This window comes from Penicillium daleae (assembly GCF_028827525.1).
Source record: "Penicillium daleae strain IBT 16125 chromosome Unknown utg000005l_segment0_segment0, whole genome shotgun sequence".
NCBI classification, from domain to species: domain Eukaryota; kingdom Fungi; phylum Ascomycota; class Eurotiomycetes; order Eurotiales; family Aspergillaceae; genus Penicillium; species Penicillium daleae.
In genome coordinates, this window is record NW_026623153.1 from 731,721 (window position 1) to 748,703 (window position 16,983).

At 50.4% G+C, this 16,983-nt stretch overlaps 6 protein-coding genes across 6 annotated transcripts; 3 read left to right on the top strand and 3 right to left on the bottom strand.

The window, feature by feature from the left end:
- Positions 1–296: 296 nt before the first annotated feature.
- On the bottom strand, positions 297–2,759 carry N7458_004568 (E1 ubiquitin-activating protein ubaB; the record flags this gene model as incomplete). The annotated part of the gene is made up of 10 exons (XM_056907950.1): positions 297–564; positions 627–970; positions 1,033–1,145; positions 1,200–1,378; positions 1,431–1,710; positions 1,771–1,835; positions 1,888–2,012; positions 2,069–2,305; positions 2,437–2,607; positions 2,700–2,759. The coding sequence occupies 10 exons, from the start codon at positions 2,757–2,759 to the stop codon at positions 297–299; spliced, it is 1,842 nt and encodes a 613-aa protein (XP_056766568.1).
- A 1,574-nt stretch (positions 2,760–4,333) lies between these two features.
- N7458_004569 (queuosine 5'-phosphate N-glycosylase/hydrolase) lies at positions 4,334–5,755 on the top strand (the record flags this gene model as incomplete). The annotated part of the gene is made up of 4 exons (XM_056907951.1): positions 4,334–4,814; positions 4,861–5,015; positions 5,071–5,302; positions 5,361–5,755. The coding sequence occupies 4 exons, from the start codon at positions 4,334–4,336 to the stop codon at positions 5,753–5,755; spliced, it is 1,263 nt and encodes a 420-aa protein (XP_056766569.1).
- A 319-nt stretch (positions 5,756–6,074) lies between these two features.
- Positions 6,075–7,513, bottom strand: N7458_004570 (uncharacterized protein; the record flags this gene model as incomplete). The annotated part of the gene is made up of 3 exons (XM_056907952.1): positions 6,075–7,044; positions 7,101–7,253; positions 7,329–7,513. The coding sequence occupies 3 exons, from the start codon at positions 7,511–7,513 to the stop codon at positions 6,075–6,077; spliced, it is 1,308 nt and encodes a 435-aa protein (XP_056766570.1).
- Positions 7,514–7,843: 330 nt separating this feature from the next.
- On the top strand, positions 7,844–8,552 carry cyp5 (uncharacterized protein; the record flags this gene model as incomplete). The annotated part of the gene is made up of 2 exons (XM_056907953.1): positions 7,844–7,855; positions 7,935–8,552. The coding sequence occupies 2 exons, from the start codon at positions 7,844–7,846 to the stop codon at positions 8,550–8,552; spliced, it is 630 nt and encodes a 209-aa protein (XP_056766571.1).
- Positions 8,553–9,053: 501 nt separating this feature from the next.
- On the bottom strand, positions 9,054–10,494 carry zpr1 (zinc finger-containing protein ZPR1; the record flags this gene model as incomplete). Its single annotated transcript, XM_056907954.1, has 2 exons — positions 9,054–10,316; positions 10,369–10,494. The coding sequence occupies 2 exons, from the start codon at positions 10,492–10,494 to the stop codon at positions 9,054–9,056; spliced, it is 1,389 nt and encodes a 462-aa protein (XP_056766572.1).
- Positions 10,495–13,275: 2,781 nt separating this feature from the next.
- N7458_004573 (RTP1/Tango6 family protein) lies at positions 13,276–16,803 on the top strand (the record flags this gene model as incomplete). The annotated part of the gene is made up of 3 exons (XM_056907955.1): positions 13,276–13,364; positions 13,417–13,989; positions 14,037–16,803. The coding sequence occupies 3 exons, from the start codon at positions 13,276–13,278 to the stop codon at positions 16,801–16,803; spliced, it is 3,429 nt and encodes a 1,142-aa protein (XP_056766573.1).
- Between the last annotated feature and the right edge of the window lie 180 nt (positions 16,804–16,983).

Below are 16,983 nucleotides of genomic sequence, written 5' to 3' on the forward strand. Positions count from 1 at the left end.
TTCTCAGCGCTTGTAAATACATAGGAACGTAAAGTGTACCATAGTTTTCTACTAGCAAAGATGGCCGTTACAGCCGGTCTTAAGATGATGCAATCTTAATCAGACGACCTACAAGGTCAATAGCTTGTAATCTTAAAACTCTGTTCTGGTTGAAGAGTCATTTAGAGAATGCCATAGGTATGATACATAAAGTGAAATAAAGCCCAGTTTCCATGCCCATGCCAGCCGATCCTCTACTCTTTCAAAAAATGCAACGTACACATCTCACCACCAGTATGCGCCGGCGAGATGTAATTTTAGTCATCAATCAGGATGGCACCTTCGTCGTCCTTGATGACGATAACATCTTCATCGCCATTCTGTGCTGACTCGCCAGCAACCTTCTTGGCGATATGACCATTCGTCAAGGGCTCATCCTCGCCTTCGCGCTTGCGTTTACCATTGCCGGCTGTGCCATTTGTCACATTTACGACGTCAGCTTCGGGCACAACGGACTTCTTTGGTCTGCGTGGTATATCGACGGTTTTTAGCGTGACAGGCTTCGAATTTTCGGATGGCTTGGTTCTATAATTCACTGTCAGGATCGAGCTCGGGGGTCACCAATTGCGTGTAAAGGGCCTACGTACCTTTCCACGACCCAGAATTCCACATTGACGCGAGGATCTTTCTCGAGGTCATCGTCGTCAACAACAGTCAAGAACGAGTCGTTTTTGATTCCCAGTTCTGACAGCTTCTTTGGGAGATTGTCCTCCATCTCCGGGTCATAAACAATACCCTCATCGGTCCTCACAGACATCTCATTTGTATAGCCAAGCTGCTCCTGGAGAACGCCTACAACAAGATCTTCTAGTGTTGCAGATGGGTCGACCGATAGTCCTCCTCGAACGACCGAGCATACATCACAGTAGGCTTGAGGGGGTCTGAGTCCCTCCGAATTAATTGCACGTGCACCAGACCTCTCGAGGAAAACCTTCGATGCACAGCCGAGTTCAGTTTCCAGTACAGGAATTGCGGGAAGACGGGATCTCTTACCATTTTGGCACGTGATATGTCATCTTGAAGCACCTTGAAGGATTGCAAGACACAAAGACTAGCGGTCATGGCATTGGTAGTGGCAATGGCAGGGATGATATTACCAGCCATTTCTGTCAATGGTCAGTTTGGCTTGTATCGACCACCTTTGATGGAATTTGACTTACGCTTGGTGTCGAACTTTGATGTGATACCGATGTGGAAGGTATCCGCTCGTAGATTTGCAGTGGCAGTGACAAAATCGAGGGTGTCTTCATCATCTTTATCAAAGGACAAACTCGGTTCAGAATCATCTGTTAATTTTTTTGCCTGAAGATCCTTCAACCGCTTGCTTAGGCGATCCAAGCTGCCTTGAGTTAGCATCATTTTGTAGGATACGAGGCACGTAAAAGCTTTACCTGTCCTTGAAAACGACAAAATTCTCCTCCATGCTCCACTCGCGGCGATCGCCACTCGAATTCGGAAGCTTGGTAGAGGCAGAACTTTGGTCAAGTTCATCGTAGACGAGTACTTTTGGCGCTTCACGTTCTGTCCACATGTCTTCCAAATCACGCAATCGCTGGATATCACTTTCGAATACCTTCTTAAACACATTCCTGGAAAATTCATCAGAGCCCATGGATTCCCGGATCTCTTTCAGAGTGGCGGCCTCTTTCTTTAGGTTCGCGATCTCATCAGCTGTTCAGCATTAGCCTTGTTGCTCTGGCAGATGAGTCTTGTCTTGCAATTTGGGCTTACCATTCTCTGCGTTCTCTGTCATATCAAGCTCGGCCGCCTCATCTTCGCTTTCGCCAAAAAGCTGCCTAGATAAAGTTCAGCAAAGGGGTTCAAGAGGGGCTGTTAAGAATACCTTACGGCAACAGATAGCTCTTTGCCCACACGATGCAGTGGATGGGTTGTGATGGCGTGGTACGAATGGTGCAGATGGGGAAGGTTGTTGGTGTAGCTTTGGGGTTGCAGTCGTAGCATTCGGTTTCCCCCTGTAGTCATTAGTACGAGTTTCACCTTCCAGCGTTAGGGTGTGGATGCAGCGAACCTTCGTAATGACCTGGACCTGCCCATTGAAGCCAGTTGTTCCACTCTCGATCAAGGGCACGCCAGCTGCAAGACACATCCGGTTGACATGACGCCGAGCCGCCAGGTTGTCGAGTGCATTGAACACGATGTGAAACTTCTGGAACCAACCAACGTTAAATTGGCGGTCCATGATGTTCGCATGATAGGCCACCAACTTTGCGCCGGGTTGGAAATTATGCGCAACTTCCTTCGCAACCTATAAGGCATAGTTCCAGTGTCAGAATATCAGTCGATTGTATGCGGTGGCGTTCGGGCGCAGAATCGGCGAGCGCAACAGAGAGAGGGAGGAGGGAACGATAGATTGCGCAGAGGCAAGACAGGACGCACCAGGGCTTTGGGCTTTTTGATATGTTCATGTCGGAAGAGGAACTGTCGATTCAAGTTACTCAGATCAATAGTGTCGAGATCAATGATGTGGACTTCGCCAAAGCCGGTGAGGACGAGGTTTTTGAGTAGCTCGCAGCCGATGCCGCCAGCGCCAACCAGGAGGACGCGCGACTGAGAACAGAGAGAAATGGAACGTCAGTATCCGATCCAAAACTTCATATCCAATGGATCCTTCTCATTTTCCATCATCACAAGGGCCATACCTCCTTTATCTTGGTGGTCAGGTCGACCCCAAGGGAGCGCTTGATCGTGGATGCTCGCATGATGGCGGCCGGGAGGTTCGATGGAAAGAGCAATCGCAAAGAGGGCCAGCGGGGTATCAGAGGGTCTTGAGTATCATGTCAATTGGAGCCAGACACCAGGAAATGGCAGAGGGTTGGTGGTGGGGAGGGGAAGAAAGGAAGAGAGGGAGATAGCCGCGCGTGAGATGCGGAAGCAGAGGCCGAGGTGAGGTGCGATCGCGATGACGGCAGAGCTTCTGGGAGCCGCAACTGGTTAAATGATCGACCACGACTAGCTCAAATGGAATGTGCCGACTCTCTTCTATTATGTGAATTTTGCCAGAGTTGTGAAGCCTAGCTGAGTGTTTGTCAAAAGACATGGAACTTGCCTCTTTGTTTGCATAAGTGATTGCCTGTGATAGCTAATCATAGTGCACGGGGCTTTGTCGACGGATTCGTACAGGACCAGGCCTGCGTGTATTCGATATTATCTACTACCAGCCCCCACACTCAGTAGAGACCCTATTATTCCTGGAATGGAAGACTTAAGATATTTTAACATACACATCGAGAATGCGTTGCTCTTCCAAAGGGAGTCAATTGGCCATAGCATGTGGGAAAGTATATGGTGACATATCTTGAGGACAGTGGGTCATCCAGCATATACCCATTGAGCAACCTAACACCACGGACAAGATAATCAGGTAGTTTCCCGGCAATCCCCAAATTAGCACAGGTACTGGGCGAGCAAGTCGGCTCTTATATCAAAATATCAAAATTCTGGAATTAAAAACCCCTCCACCTCCATGAATCGAACCCTCAACCTTCGCGTCACCATACAAACGACGCGCGACACTTGATGATGCTGAAGTACTTCCCTCAAATGCTCCCCCTCCCAAACCAGTATACATACCTCCGACCAAAATCGCTTCATGTTGAACGAAAGTTTTATTCGTAAACATACTGAATCTATTCTACTATGTTTAAGTAAGGAGTATATTGATATAAAAAAAATTTGTAGAAAGCACAAAACGTGGGCTGTTGGGGGTGGCCTCTATGTCCGGCCAGCATAAAAAAGTAACCCTCCACCTTAGAGGACCCCATTTCCCCGGGGATTTACCAACGCTTGATGGACATCGAACCCCGATGAGACGTCCAGTGGTAATACCACTAGGCTATTAGGGGGAAGGGTTACTGGAAGGGACTTCAACTGGGTTATATCCCCCAACAACTTTGGATTTGTAGTGCTTGTTTTTCGTCGCGACGGATGGCTGGCGACACAATGCTTAGGTAATAAGCCTCAGTCTCCGGGCTTCGAGGAAATTTCGTGGCGACAAAGTAGTTTCTCCCAGCTGGAGATTGTGACATTTCAAGGGACGGCTTCTACACAGACTGGGGGGCTCTTGGACTACTGCTTCGACCACCACGGCATTTTTGACCAGCATAGACCGCACCCTGTCTCTTGACCGATCCCCTGGGTCCTGCATCTAGTCCCCTGTCGCAAATCCAAAGAGTGACTCGCCGGAGCAAGCGATATAGGAGATACAATCCACACCAACCAGTCAATTGCCCTTTGATTATCGCCAGTGTGCTCAAACCATTTACTATCACCGACCATGCCTTTATTGGAGCCAATCACTCCAAGGAGAAACGAGCCCGTGGACACAGGTTCCGACGACGAAGCGGACCCAGAGCTCCTCGAGCTGCTGCGCCAGCATCTCGGATTGGGCGGCAAACAAAACAAGAATCTCCCGCCCGAGACCAAGGTGCTAGAGAATGCTCAATATGTCTTCGACAATGCCATTGACGTGGCTCTCAACCCGGCCCAGACCAAGGAGGCTGCCGAGACGATATGGCGGTTGATGCAGAAGAAGGCCTATTCCACGCAGACTTGGTCCGAGCATGAGCTTCACCCGAAGACTAAGGATGAGAGTACGGTTGATTTTATCTTTACGATGGATCTGCTCAACTTTAGCTTTTGGTCCGAGGAGACGGATGAGTCGAAGAGGTTCGCTATCGAGTATAGGGGGAAGCGGTGGACCGGGTACTGGAGTCTGGTCGCTGCTCTGCAGAGGGCTCTTGATGAAGGCATGCTTAGTCTTTCCACACAGAAAAAAGAACAAAGCTAACACTGATGCCGAAGGTATCCCGATTACCACTCCAGACTTCTGGGTGAACGAGGAAGAATGTACAGACGAGGTGCTTCGGCACGTCTTCCGCTCCGCCACAGATGAAGAAATTCCTCTGTTCAAAGAGCGAACACAGTGCTTGCGTGAGGCTGGCGATGTACTCTGCAATGTAAGCACAAACATGTCGTCCATTGAGTATCTGTATACTGACTCATCATCTCTAGGAGTTCGGAGGAAGCTTTGCAAACTGCATCGACAGCGCCGACTACTCTGCCGCGGGCCTTGTCAACCTTGTCACTGAGAATTTTGACTGCTTCCGTGACGAAACTGTTTTCAATGGAAAGAGAATCCGTTTGTACAAGCGCGCCCAAATTCTCGTCGCAGACCTTTGGGCCTGCTTCAACGGCGAAGACTTTGGCGAGTTCCACGATATCGATAAAATCACTATGTTTGCCGGTACGTATCTGAATGACCCCAGATACACATAAGCTTCGATCTAACACGATATGACTAGACTACCGCATCCCTCAGATGCTCCACCAACTTGGCTGCATGCGCTACTCACCATCTCTAGAGTCCCACATCCGCAGGCGGAAGCCCATCAGCCCGGGCTCAAACTGGGAGATCGAACTCCGCGGCACCAGCATCTGGTGCGTGGAGCTCATCAAGCGGGAAATCGAGAAACGACACCCAGAAGTCAAATCCGCCGGCAAAAAGGGCATTTCCAAAACCGTCGAGAACGACGACCAAGACGCTTGCGAGGGCGTCAAAAATATCGAACAACCACACAAGACATATGGCATCAACGCGATTCTGATCGACTTCTTTTTGTACGACACGATGAAGAGTCTGGAGCAGGAGAAGAACGAGAGCATCCCGCACCATCGGACGCGGAGCATTTGGTATTGAGGCGTATCAGGCCTCGCGGTTTATGGCGTTTTGCGTTGAGTGGTTATGGCTCTGGAAGCTTGGCGCGTTGTCAGCTAGTCCTGCGCTTGTCTTTTTTTTCGGTGGGGATTTTTTCCATTTTGTCTAGATACAGCGTATAGACTATATAGGTTGAATGAGTCTGGAGGATGTTTATAGATAGATATCAGAACTCTAATCGAGGGACTCTTCTCTACGCACATGCCAAACATCATGAATATCTTGAAATTAATCAATGCAAAGGGTATCATATTCAGTCTAGCGCCGATTTCCTCCAAGTACTCTGCCTTGATAATAAAACTCACGCAGCAGCACGCCCGGCCCTTGGAGTCACTCCAATGCGAGCCAGAATATCTGCCTTCCACTCCACATAATCTTCCCGACGGTCCTCACTCAAATAGTCCACCCGATCTTGCATCATAGTGCCTAGACCGGGCAACAGCCCGCCATGAGTAGGTTTGTTCGACTGCCCAGTGCGAACCCCAGCGGAGCCATCGTTGCGTTTGGGCAATTTTACACCTCTGAACGCGGCATCCTCCTCATCCAGATAGCGGTATGAGTTTCCCTCCTCGTCCTCGCCGTACAATTCACCGGCAAGCGGGATGTTATCAAACCACTCCTTGCCATTCGCCCAGCCTTGTTCCATAATCAAAGCAATCCATTGATCGACATCATCGCGATGCCGCCTAGTGTTAGGAAGACTGAGGCTCGTCAATGCGGTCTGACGCATCTCGGTAAATGTCTTCTTGTCCATCTTCTGTCCCTCTGTATTCGTCACCTCGCCGTCAGTCGAGGGCGCAGGGCTTCGTCGGCGTGCTAGGACGATGAAGTAGACAGCGACGACCATCGCGTAGACAAGTTCCTTAAAATCGTCTTCGTTGCCTTGGATGGATACGATTGGTTCCAGGAAATCGAGGGTCTCTTCGTCCATTCCCTCCTCGTCATTGGACATGCTTGCTGTGAGATAGAGGATGGAAGATACACCCGCGAAAATGTGAGGGGGCAATGTCCTTGAAATTGGAGGTCGGGACAAGCTAGTTGTACGCGGCGCAGGTGTCGAAAGGGTCTTGCAGACTGTTCGGATCGCGGTCATCACCCACGCCGGAGCATCTGGAATGATTGTTGAATTGGGAAGGCCATTGGGTCGTTCTGGAGCCGCTTTGCGCGCTGATTTTGACGGCGAGCCGAGCTTATTCGCAACACTAACGCTTCGCTTCAACGGCGTGGACTTGGACGGCGTGTTCTGAAGGCCCTGAGGTGTAGGTGCGGCCCTGGAAGGGGTATTTCCTGTCTTGGTGGGAGTCGTCTGTGTAGAGCCCCCCTAGACGGTGTTCCAGGAATCGAACCACTTGCAGAGCGCTTGATTCTTGCTGAGCTAGCGGTAAGAGAATTGTCGAGGTATGTGTAAAGCTTCTTGTAAACCCGCGGCGGACAGGGTGGGCGGCCGAGTAGAGGAGGAAGTTTGAGAGCTCGACTCAACCTGTGCTCACCAGAGAATCAGTATACTGATCATTTCATAGTCAAGCTCCAAACAAGAACAGGTCCTCAGACATACCTTTTGCAAGCAATCTCCGCGCAAGCGTAAGGTCGCGCGATCTCTTCCTCGGGCTTCAAGCTGGCGGAAAAGGCACGGGACTGCGCAACAAGACTCAAAGCTAAGCTAAGAAGCTCCTGAGGTAGATCGCCAGCATGGGTCGGGACTAGAGTGCCCAAGGCCTGCTCGACTGGCCGGTTATTCATTGTTGGTTATGTGCGCGCAGAGAAGTCGGCGAGCCTCGATTGAGAGGAAGGTGTTTGGCGTGGATTAAGACGAAAGTTTAGAATGAGTGACTAGACACAGGTGCTACCTCAGCACTTAGTGATGTTCGAGGGGCTGATTAGAGCATAGTCGACCCTTCTTTGGAGATGTCCTTGCAAAAGGGTCGTAAACAATTCCCAGCAGCCATACCAGGGCTCCGCGGAACGCATGCCATGACTAAGCGCGATATCGAGCTCTGCCCGCATCAGTCAACTTCACTTTCTCGATCTTTGGCCCATTGATCTCCGACCACAGAGACGCGCTGGTCCAAGATGTCTGTCACTGTAAGTGAAAATATCCAGAGAAGATGACTTGCTGCAGGAATCGAAATCTCCCAGTGTACTAATAACTCCGCTCTCACAGCTCCACACCACTCAAGGTGACCTCAAGGTCGAGCTATTCTGCGAAGCAGTCCCAAAAACCGCCGAGAACTTCCTTGCCCTCTGCGCATGTGGCGCATATAACGACACACCTTTCCACCGCCTCATTCCAGGCTTCATGATACAAGGCGGTGACATCTCCCTCGGCCCAGCCGCTCAACAGTCAACCACATCCAAACCCGTGCTCTCACACGAAATCCCCAAAGGCGGCACATCCATATATCACCCCTCGGCGATGAACCAAGAAATTCACCTGCCCGCGCTAAAACACAATTCGCGCGGTATCTTATCCATGGCCTCCCGCCCGGTGAAGGATATAACGGCTCCGGGGTCGCAAAACGCCACTGGTGCCACGATTAACGGTAGCCAATTCTTTATTACGTTTGCGCCAGCGCCGCATCTTGATGGGGCGAGTACTGTCTTCGGAAAAGTGCTGAATTTGGGTGCGCAAGATGAGGGTGGAGATGTGCTTTCCAAGTTGGAGAAGGCAAATGCCAAGGTCGATAAGAAAGGCAAGGTGTCTCAACCCAAGGAAGGTGATGACTTTGAGGCTCTTCAGATCAAGAGTGTTACGATTCATGCAAACCCATTCGCTACGTGACTTTGAAGATCCCGACACAAACATATCTTCATATCTCCCTTACGAACTCGATGACTTGGCCCTAACGTCCATAACCAATACCCGAACGGGTTCGGACCTCCTCGAGGCCCCATAATGGCAAAAGCCATGATTCCCTGTCGGCAAATATCATGGCATATGCCGAAGTAAACGACTTATTCGTCACCTTCGACGTGAAGAGTGACATCTGGGAATGTTGTCCTTTAGCTTACTCAAGCTGGCAGTCTACATGTCACGAAAACATAAATGAGGTTGACTTAATGAGTTGGAATTAGCTATTCTCGTCTTGATGACGAAAGGCAACTACAAATACAAGACCGAATTCATAAACAAATAGAAAGCTTTTTGTATCAACACATCAACGGATATCTATCGACAAAAAGAAACTGACCAACCACAAGACGCCATGCATCGTAAAAATAGGATATCGAAAGTCGTTACCACAATGATAAGAGAGAACATATGTACCCGGTAAAAATGCGTTTATGCCTTCTGCTCTTCCTCGGCCTTCGCATCCTGCTCGTAGCCCTCGGTCTTCATATCATTCAAACCAAGCTCCTCGTTCTCCTCATCGGTACGCTCGTATTCAACGACATCGAGTTGGGGATCCTTAGCGGGCGAGCACAGATCCTGAACGTAGCTGTTGGCCAGGGGATCTTCCAGGGTGATGGTGAACTTCAGCTCGCCATTGATAGCCTGGTCGAGACGCTCGAAGAATCGATTCCACTTCTCCTTGTCAGAAGAGTCCATGCTGTCACCGCCACCGGAGCCCAGGTCGTAGAGGTTTCCGTGCAATTGCTTGCGCATATCGGTAAGAAGACCCTCGACGGTGGTGAAGCGGCTGGAGATGGAAGATGCGCCGAGATAAATCTCGAGCTCGTCGCTGTGCAGAGCGCAGGTACCCGACTTCAACACGTCACGGTTGAGGTCAGTGGTGTTCTCGACCCTCAGAGTGATACGGCTACCCTTCTCGGGAATCTCTCCGCCGACCTTGACCTCATTCTGCTTGTAGGAGCAGCCACCATCCTCAGGGGCGCAAGAGCTGGCCATGATAAGAACATCCTTGAAGTAGGGAATCGAGACCTTCTTGATGTGGAGCGCAACAGGTCGGGTACAGCTAGGACACTCTGCGGGCAGAGTGTAAACCTGGCCATCGACGATCTCAGAATCCTCGGGGTTGCCCATATCAAGTGCATTGGTAGCGGCCTCCTCGGTAGGCTCGGCGGTAATACCAAGTTCCTCGTTCTGCTCGTGAGTACGAGGATACTCCACGCGGCGGTAGTTGGCCTTGTCGCTAGGGTTGGGCGCGATCCAGGAGTTTCCTGTGGGGTCGTCGAGGGAGATGGTGAAGGGGAACGATTTGCGGTCCAAGATATCCTGCAGCTTCTGAATGAGAGGCTCAAGAGCATCGTGAAGCTCAGGGGCCTGCTCCTTGCGGAGCGGCTGCTCGCTAGAGAGAGACTCGTGCATGCGCTGAATCATTCCCTCCACGTTGCTGATTTCTCCGCCCTTGGGCATTTCAATTCCCAATGTGTCAAGCTTGAAGGTGGCAGCGTCGGACCGGATGACTGAACGCTGAAGGTCGTTGTCATTGTTCACATCCAGGGTGTATTTCAAACCAAGGGGCGAGATAGGACCGGCGGGCTTGACGGTATTGTTCGCAAAGTGGCAGTGCTCGCAGTAGAACGAGTCAACCACGATATCCTTGAAGAAAGGCACGCGCAGGAGAAGGATTCGAGTGGTTCCCTAAGGAAGTATGAGTCAGTATGAAGCTTATCAGAACGAGCATATGACCTACATTCTCATGGCAGTTCATGCAGAGCGACTCCACGCTCATCACACCTGTCTCGTCATTGCGCTCGACGAGATCTCCGATATTCTGGAATTGCGACTCTTGCGCATTGTTGTCTTCGTCGGTTGACATCTTGTTAATTATTAAGAAAATAGAGGTTCACTCGAATATTGCGGAATGAAGAGTAATATGAAGTGGGACGAGAGCCAAAAATTGGGCGGAGAGCAACTGATTTTCTTATCGTCAAAAAAATCTCCAGTGCCCGCCCGAACCTTCCTTTTCGTTCTGCGTGGCGGGGCTTGTGCCATGGAGGGGTTTATGCTGCTGACTAATAATGCACTTGCACAAGAGGGCCAATCAACTCCGCAATCTACTTCAAATAGTTCCTCTATATTGGATTGAGGTGGATCTTTGAGATAGGATTATTGATGCGTATGTTATGAACTTCCGATTTTTGATCACATCATTCATGACTGACTGTTTGACTCCTTGATCGATCGATTGTCTGCTGGCGATTTCCCATGCACAAGGATAGGGTGGTAGATCTTCAAAACGCCCAGAAAGACATAAATCCCAATGATTATATTATGTAGCTTGATGCTGCTAACATCTCGATTGAACCGTCTCAGTGATCTAAACTGATAGTTAGCTATACCCAGACAGAAGAACGGTTAGGAAGGGGGCACTTATAAAAAAAAACTGGGGCCACTTCCCCCGCCGAAGCAGAGAAAGCGGCCGTCCACAGGGTATTATCATGCCCACACATTCTGCTCCAATCCCACAAACTCAGAGAAGCCAGATACCCGAGCCACATCAGAAATTCTTTGGAAGCCGGAAGACAAGGTGATTCTCTCTCGTTGCTTCAGAGTCCATTCCAACCTAGCTTGACATGCAAGGCTTCGTCGAAATCACACGACGGCAGAACGCGACGTGGACAAGCCAGAGCTTTGATCCTCACTCGAGAGAGGTCCCACATCGGCGCCCTACAAAGTGCCGCATGCTCGGACCGACAGAGCCTCACAAGCCAACCTGGCGGCGATGGAATCATAATGCGAAGCAATCGAGGGATATGAATACCGTGAATGCCAGCTAGAAAATCCGAGTTCATTCGACGATTCGAGCAACTCATGAGATTGATGAGACGGGTGTTGAGGAACGAGTAGAGTCATGACGAAACCCAGTGGACAAAGTCTGCCGGATGCAACGTCCCCGCACAATGAAAGAAGAAGCCCAGATTGGGTTATGGAAATGCAACCTATCGAATCAACCTTGAAGCGTCTTAATCTTCTCGGATCTGCTCAGACTCGCCAGTATCTCATAGCGACTCATCATCAATGCGAAACCAGTCCCTCGTGCGTAGCACAGTACCCTCTGGGACAAGTTTTTGTTTCCTCCCCTAGCCAGTGCGAGACATGACAGGAGGGCATGGAATGAAGCGGACAAAGAACATCCAGAAAAAATCGCTTCCGTCTCCCCTAAGGAAGGAACGTTGACGAGAAGGTCATCGTTAGGGTAGTCGGCGCCCATCGATCGATTCACAAACTGCATTGTGAAGAGATGGTTGACAGGGGCGGTCAGGATCTTCCGAAGAAGTAGGACTAATTAGCGGGTGCCGTAATCCAAGGCGTCTAGCTCGCTAAAAGCGGGACGGCAGGACTCAGAGGCGAAAAGTAGGAGCAAAATACCCGGATATTTTCGTTGTAGGAGTACGCGCGGGATGGCAGACAGCTTGATGCGAACAGAGTCAAAAATAAATGTGGGCGAACGGGATCGAAAAACACCATCCTGGCAGGCGGAGAAACATTGCCATCCGGAACAAGACAACAGTCCAGAGACCTTGAGAGGAGCTATCAAGGAACCACGGAGTCAGACAATAAAGAAGAACCTCGCGGCAGCTTTAAACTTGAAAACCGTCTGGGCAGAACCAAGTAAATAAAGTTGGTTCTGACGAGTGAATTCGTCTGAAAAGCTGACAACATGGCTGTGTGTGATGGTATCTGTTGTGTTCTAGGCGCCGAGACTCTGGACCAGACCAAGAGATGCCCCAGGATTTCGAAACCGAAACGTCACACTTGATTTCGATCTGCCACACTGTTGTTGATGCCCCCAAAGGCAACCTCCATGCTGAGGTGCCCGACGTGCTCCACCCACTTTTTTCCTGCTGAGAAGTCCTGTCGTTTAAAGCATAGACCAACCATCCGATTGGGACCAACATGAAGGATCCAGCATAGGAAAACCGACGCGGTACCCATTGTAGGCACATGCATAGTAAACCGTCTTTTGTGCCGGTGAAGGCTCTGGAAAATCGAACAACTTTCGCGTTATCAGTCCATCATAGACCGAATCGGCTAGTCGTAGTGCTCGTCATGTATTCCCCGTGAAACTGATGAAGTGACAACCGACTGGGAGGACATTAGGGTTAGGCTTCAACCGCCAAAGCAGCTGATACCAGGAGGGGATTGCTGTGCAAGGGTGCCTCGGAAGGCGAGAGACTTGGTGGCTCCGCACCAATGAGAGACGCGATATAAGAACTTGGGACGCGTGTAAACAAAGCCTCGGGCGGACGAAAGACATCGTTGATAACAGGATCGACTCAAATGATAGGTTGATTAGCCATAACCATCCCGGCTGTATCTGACAAAGAGTTGAAGGGAGTTGAATATGGCAAGATTGTCATGAGGGAGAGGAGTAACACGCTGGGCTAGGATATGGTATGCATGGCAATCGCGCTCCGCGACGGGTGGTCACGGGACCTACGCGTGTTACGTCAGCAATCTTTAAGTGATTATGCAATCAATTTGATGCCCGCCGCCAAGACCAGACCTTCTTCGCCTCTCGCAGGCAAACGAAAGCTGCTTCTTGCATACACGAAGAAAATTGGAATATGAGTTGTAAGAAGCTATCGTTCAGATAATGAGCGATCCAAAGCAGATCTGGGATGCGTTCAACGCCGCCAGCGGGTTCTTAAAACCAGTTCTCGATAGAGGCATGCAAATCGCACAGTTCCCCATAATGCCGATACAAAGCTAACTGCGATGAAGATGAGATCCAAAGATCACAAGGGCAATCTCTTGTGGAGATATTGAGCCGGCCTCTGGAACTTTCGCTAGCCAGAGATGCGGATGGTAGAACAGCCGTCGTCAGCAAGGCACTAGATATCCTGAGTGCAATCCATAGTGCATTTATCACGCCAGTGAACTCCGAAGAGCTGCCACAGCAACCTCATGTCAAGGTTGAGAATCCAGGTCTCGAAGATGCGAAGCGCCGCCAGATGATCCATGCATTGCTGGACCTAATCTCTTTAGAGGGAATATATCCGTCCCTCTCATCCGGCGTTGGCATTCCGTTACAACGACGAGTGATTTCGGTGCTACCAGCCGGAGTTATTGCAAAGCAGACTTCGGTACCTGCAAGCAGCGTGCCCCATGATGAAGCTCTGCTTAATCGGATTATGAAAGTGCTTCTTAGCATCACCCTGGATGACAGAGAGAGCATTCAGCCAATTATTCGAGGTCGCATTCTGAGTGATATTATCAGTGGTGCTGCCGATCTTGCCTTCAACCCCAATACTGTCGCTTCGGAGGCGAAGACCTATTACCAAAAGGCTTTTCGCAAAATCATTGATGAGTATGTTTGAGCGCTACACAACACTGGACAGGACTGACGAGTAATAGCACTCCAAGCTCAGTCCTCCTACCCACTCTGTCTGCATTCCTTCAGGTAGAGACAGCACCATGGTTCAAGTCCACCATATCGAAGCAAATCGCTCATATACCACTTCGGCTGGGTGGTGTTTTACACACGATCATGTTTATCGCGTCGCAAGTTGCCCCGACCCTCGGACATGAAGCCAAAAGCGAGCCATCCATCGGTCCTCATTTCACGGTGCAGGGCATGATGCAAATCTCAAGATTACTTTCGTCAGTTCCACAGGACGTTGAGCCAACAACATACTTCCATGCTATTGGTCCACAACTCTTAGAGCTACTGGATGGTGATGACCCCGACTTGAAGAGAACTGCTTCCTATGTCATTGGGAATGGAATCCTAGGAAAGCGTGCGTACGGCGCCCCTAATACCATCGGCCACTCCATATTTGTTGAGCCAGTCTTTGCGGCGCTGACTGCCGAACTTGATCATTCTTCGATGCGCTGGTTGTCACAGCCTACTGAAAATGAAGGGCCAGTTTCTTCTAAACCTGGAAAACGATCTTTGTCGGAACTAGTTGTTGAAGGAGACCTTGTGGATCTCGCACTGGAAAGGCTGAAAAACCTCGCGCTGCAGCATCCAAATCCTGGACTTGTCAAGAGGATCATATATCCTATTCTACTCCCACTTTGGGGCCTGGCTTGTTATTCTCAACAAGAGCAATTGACAAGTACCCACGAAAAGGTGATGGCTCTCCTGCAGACATACTTCAGCATATCTGTCGGGGTTCAACCCCTGAAAAAACTGGTTGATAATCTTCTCTGGGATGGGGGATCGACTTGGACGTATACTAAATCATCGAACGGGCGGGTTGCGTTGAAAAAGCGAACAGATTCTGAGAACGACCTGTCTGATATCATTCGACTAATGGATACGCTCCAAAGCAGAGTGGATCTTTTTGTCAGCCTCCTTGGCTCGGACCCGAGTACCGAGGAGAGGACTGGTGATATCTTTCTGCATGTTAGCCAGTCCTGGCTTGTGCAGTCTCATGATGCTACGAGCACCGGTGCATCGATTAAAACTGAAAGGATTGGCGATTCTGAAAACATCATGCAAAAGCTCATCTGCGCAAAGGTCGCCGAGAAGCTGCTCGACAACTTCAAGGATACTTTGTCACGACGTCCTCTACGGGTACTTGAACTGATAAAGCAAGTCATTGATGGAGAGCTACATGCATTGAGCGGCAAAGAGACACAAAGGCGGTCTCAAAAGGTCGGTAAGGTCTCGTTGTCGTCACTTGCCAGCATTGTGCCTGAGGAAACCCATGATCAAGAGGACGGATCTGATCAAGACACCTCCGAGTCATTGTCTACTGCTTTCAGCTTATTGTCGACGGTTCTTGCATCTCCCGAGTTCTCTTTATCACAAGAGACGAAATTCCTTCTCGAGTCGATCAAAGAACACCTAGACAAACTCATTCCACTCCTCCCGAGTGCACTGTCAAAACCGGCTACCACATCATCGATGCTCTTGGAGATTCAACTTACATCTCCCGAGCACGACGATACAAAGCCCATTCCTCCGCACATCACAGACCTCGAGACGCATCGTCAAGCACTCGCAAACCTTAGCTCGGAGCTGCCCCCCGTCCAGGCCGAGGGATTCTCACTACTATCAAAATTAATCATGAAATCATCCCCCGTGCTGGATATCCCTTCAACCCTAACTCTCCTACTCTCCATCATCACCGACGTCTCCGAGGCAACTGCAAATGACGAATTCATCTATCTCAATGCCATCAAACTCATCGGCACGCTTGCCTCACGTCACCCTCGCACCGTCGTCAAGACCCTAGTAGACAACTACACCGACAAGAGCGAACAGCGAACTCTAGACCAGCGTCTAAAAATCGGCGAATCACTCCTTCGAACAGCACAAGACCTAGGCGAGGCATTAACCGGAGAAACCGCCAAAATCCTCGGCGAAGGCATCATCGCCGTCGCTGGACGCCGCGGCCACAAACCACAGACCCAAACGGCACGCCAACAGCAAGAAGAAAAGGAACGAAGACGACAAGCGCGCGAGGAGCGGAAACAGAAAGAGTTGGGCATGCCTAATCTCGCAGAACTCATCGACTCCGATTCTGAAACCGAAACTCCCGAGCAAAACGCTCACGCCGCAGCTATCGTCGCCGCATGGGGTGTGGGCGCGTCCTCAGACGAACAACCCGAAGACCTCCGCGTACGCGCCTCGGCACTGTCCATCCTCGCCTCCGCCGTACAAACCAACATCATCGGCCTCGGACCTGTAATCATCTCTTCATCAGTGGACCTTGCCCTCACCACGCTCACCTTAGAACCGGCCCCCGAAAGCGCGATCCTGCGGCGCGCCAGCGTGGTCCTCATTCTGGATATTCTGAAAGCTCTCGATGCGGCGCGGGAAGCCCGGAATGGGCAGGATATCGGATTTGGATTCTCTCTCGCGGATGACGGGATTCTCCCTGGTCCACGGGGTAGTCTTGCACGCGGTCCATCGACAGTGGGTAATATACCGAGTATGCTGCACACGCTCGGGTTTGTCGAGAGTGTCGAGACCGATGGGATTGTGCGGGGACATTTGCGTGTGCTGATTGAGAGTTTGGAGGCTTGGATGGAGAAGTCGTTGATGTGGGGGATTGGTGCTCAGGGTGGTGGGGAACCGAGACTGGAGCTTGGGGATCGCATTGCTGGGTTGAGTGTCGATCCGTTGGCTGGGAGGGATTCTGGGAGACCGCGCATTGAGGAGATTGAGTAGGCACTTTGCATGTACTGTTAAGGCATTCGAGTATTCTATTCATTTTCTGTCCAGTTCTCCCACTCTAGTTTCACGATGGCCTTGGTCAATCTTGTATAGACTACAGTTCTCGGTATTCAAAGATGGGGATTTCAAAATTCTGTCATTTTTTCCCGGCGCTAAGACCGGATCAAACAAAAC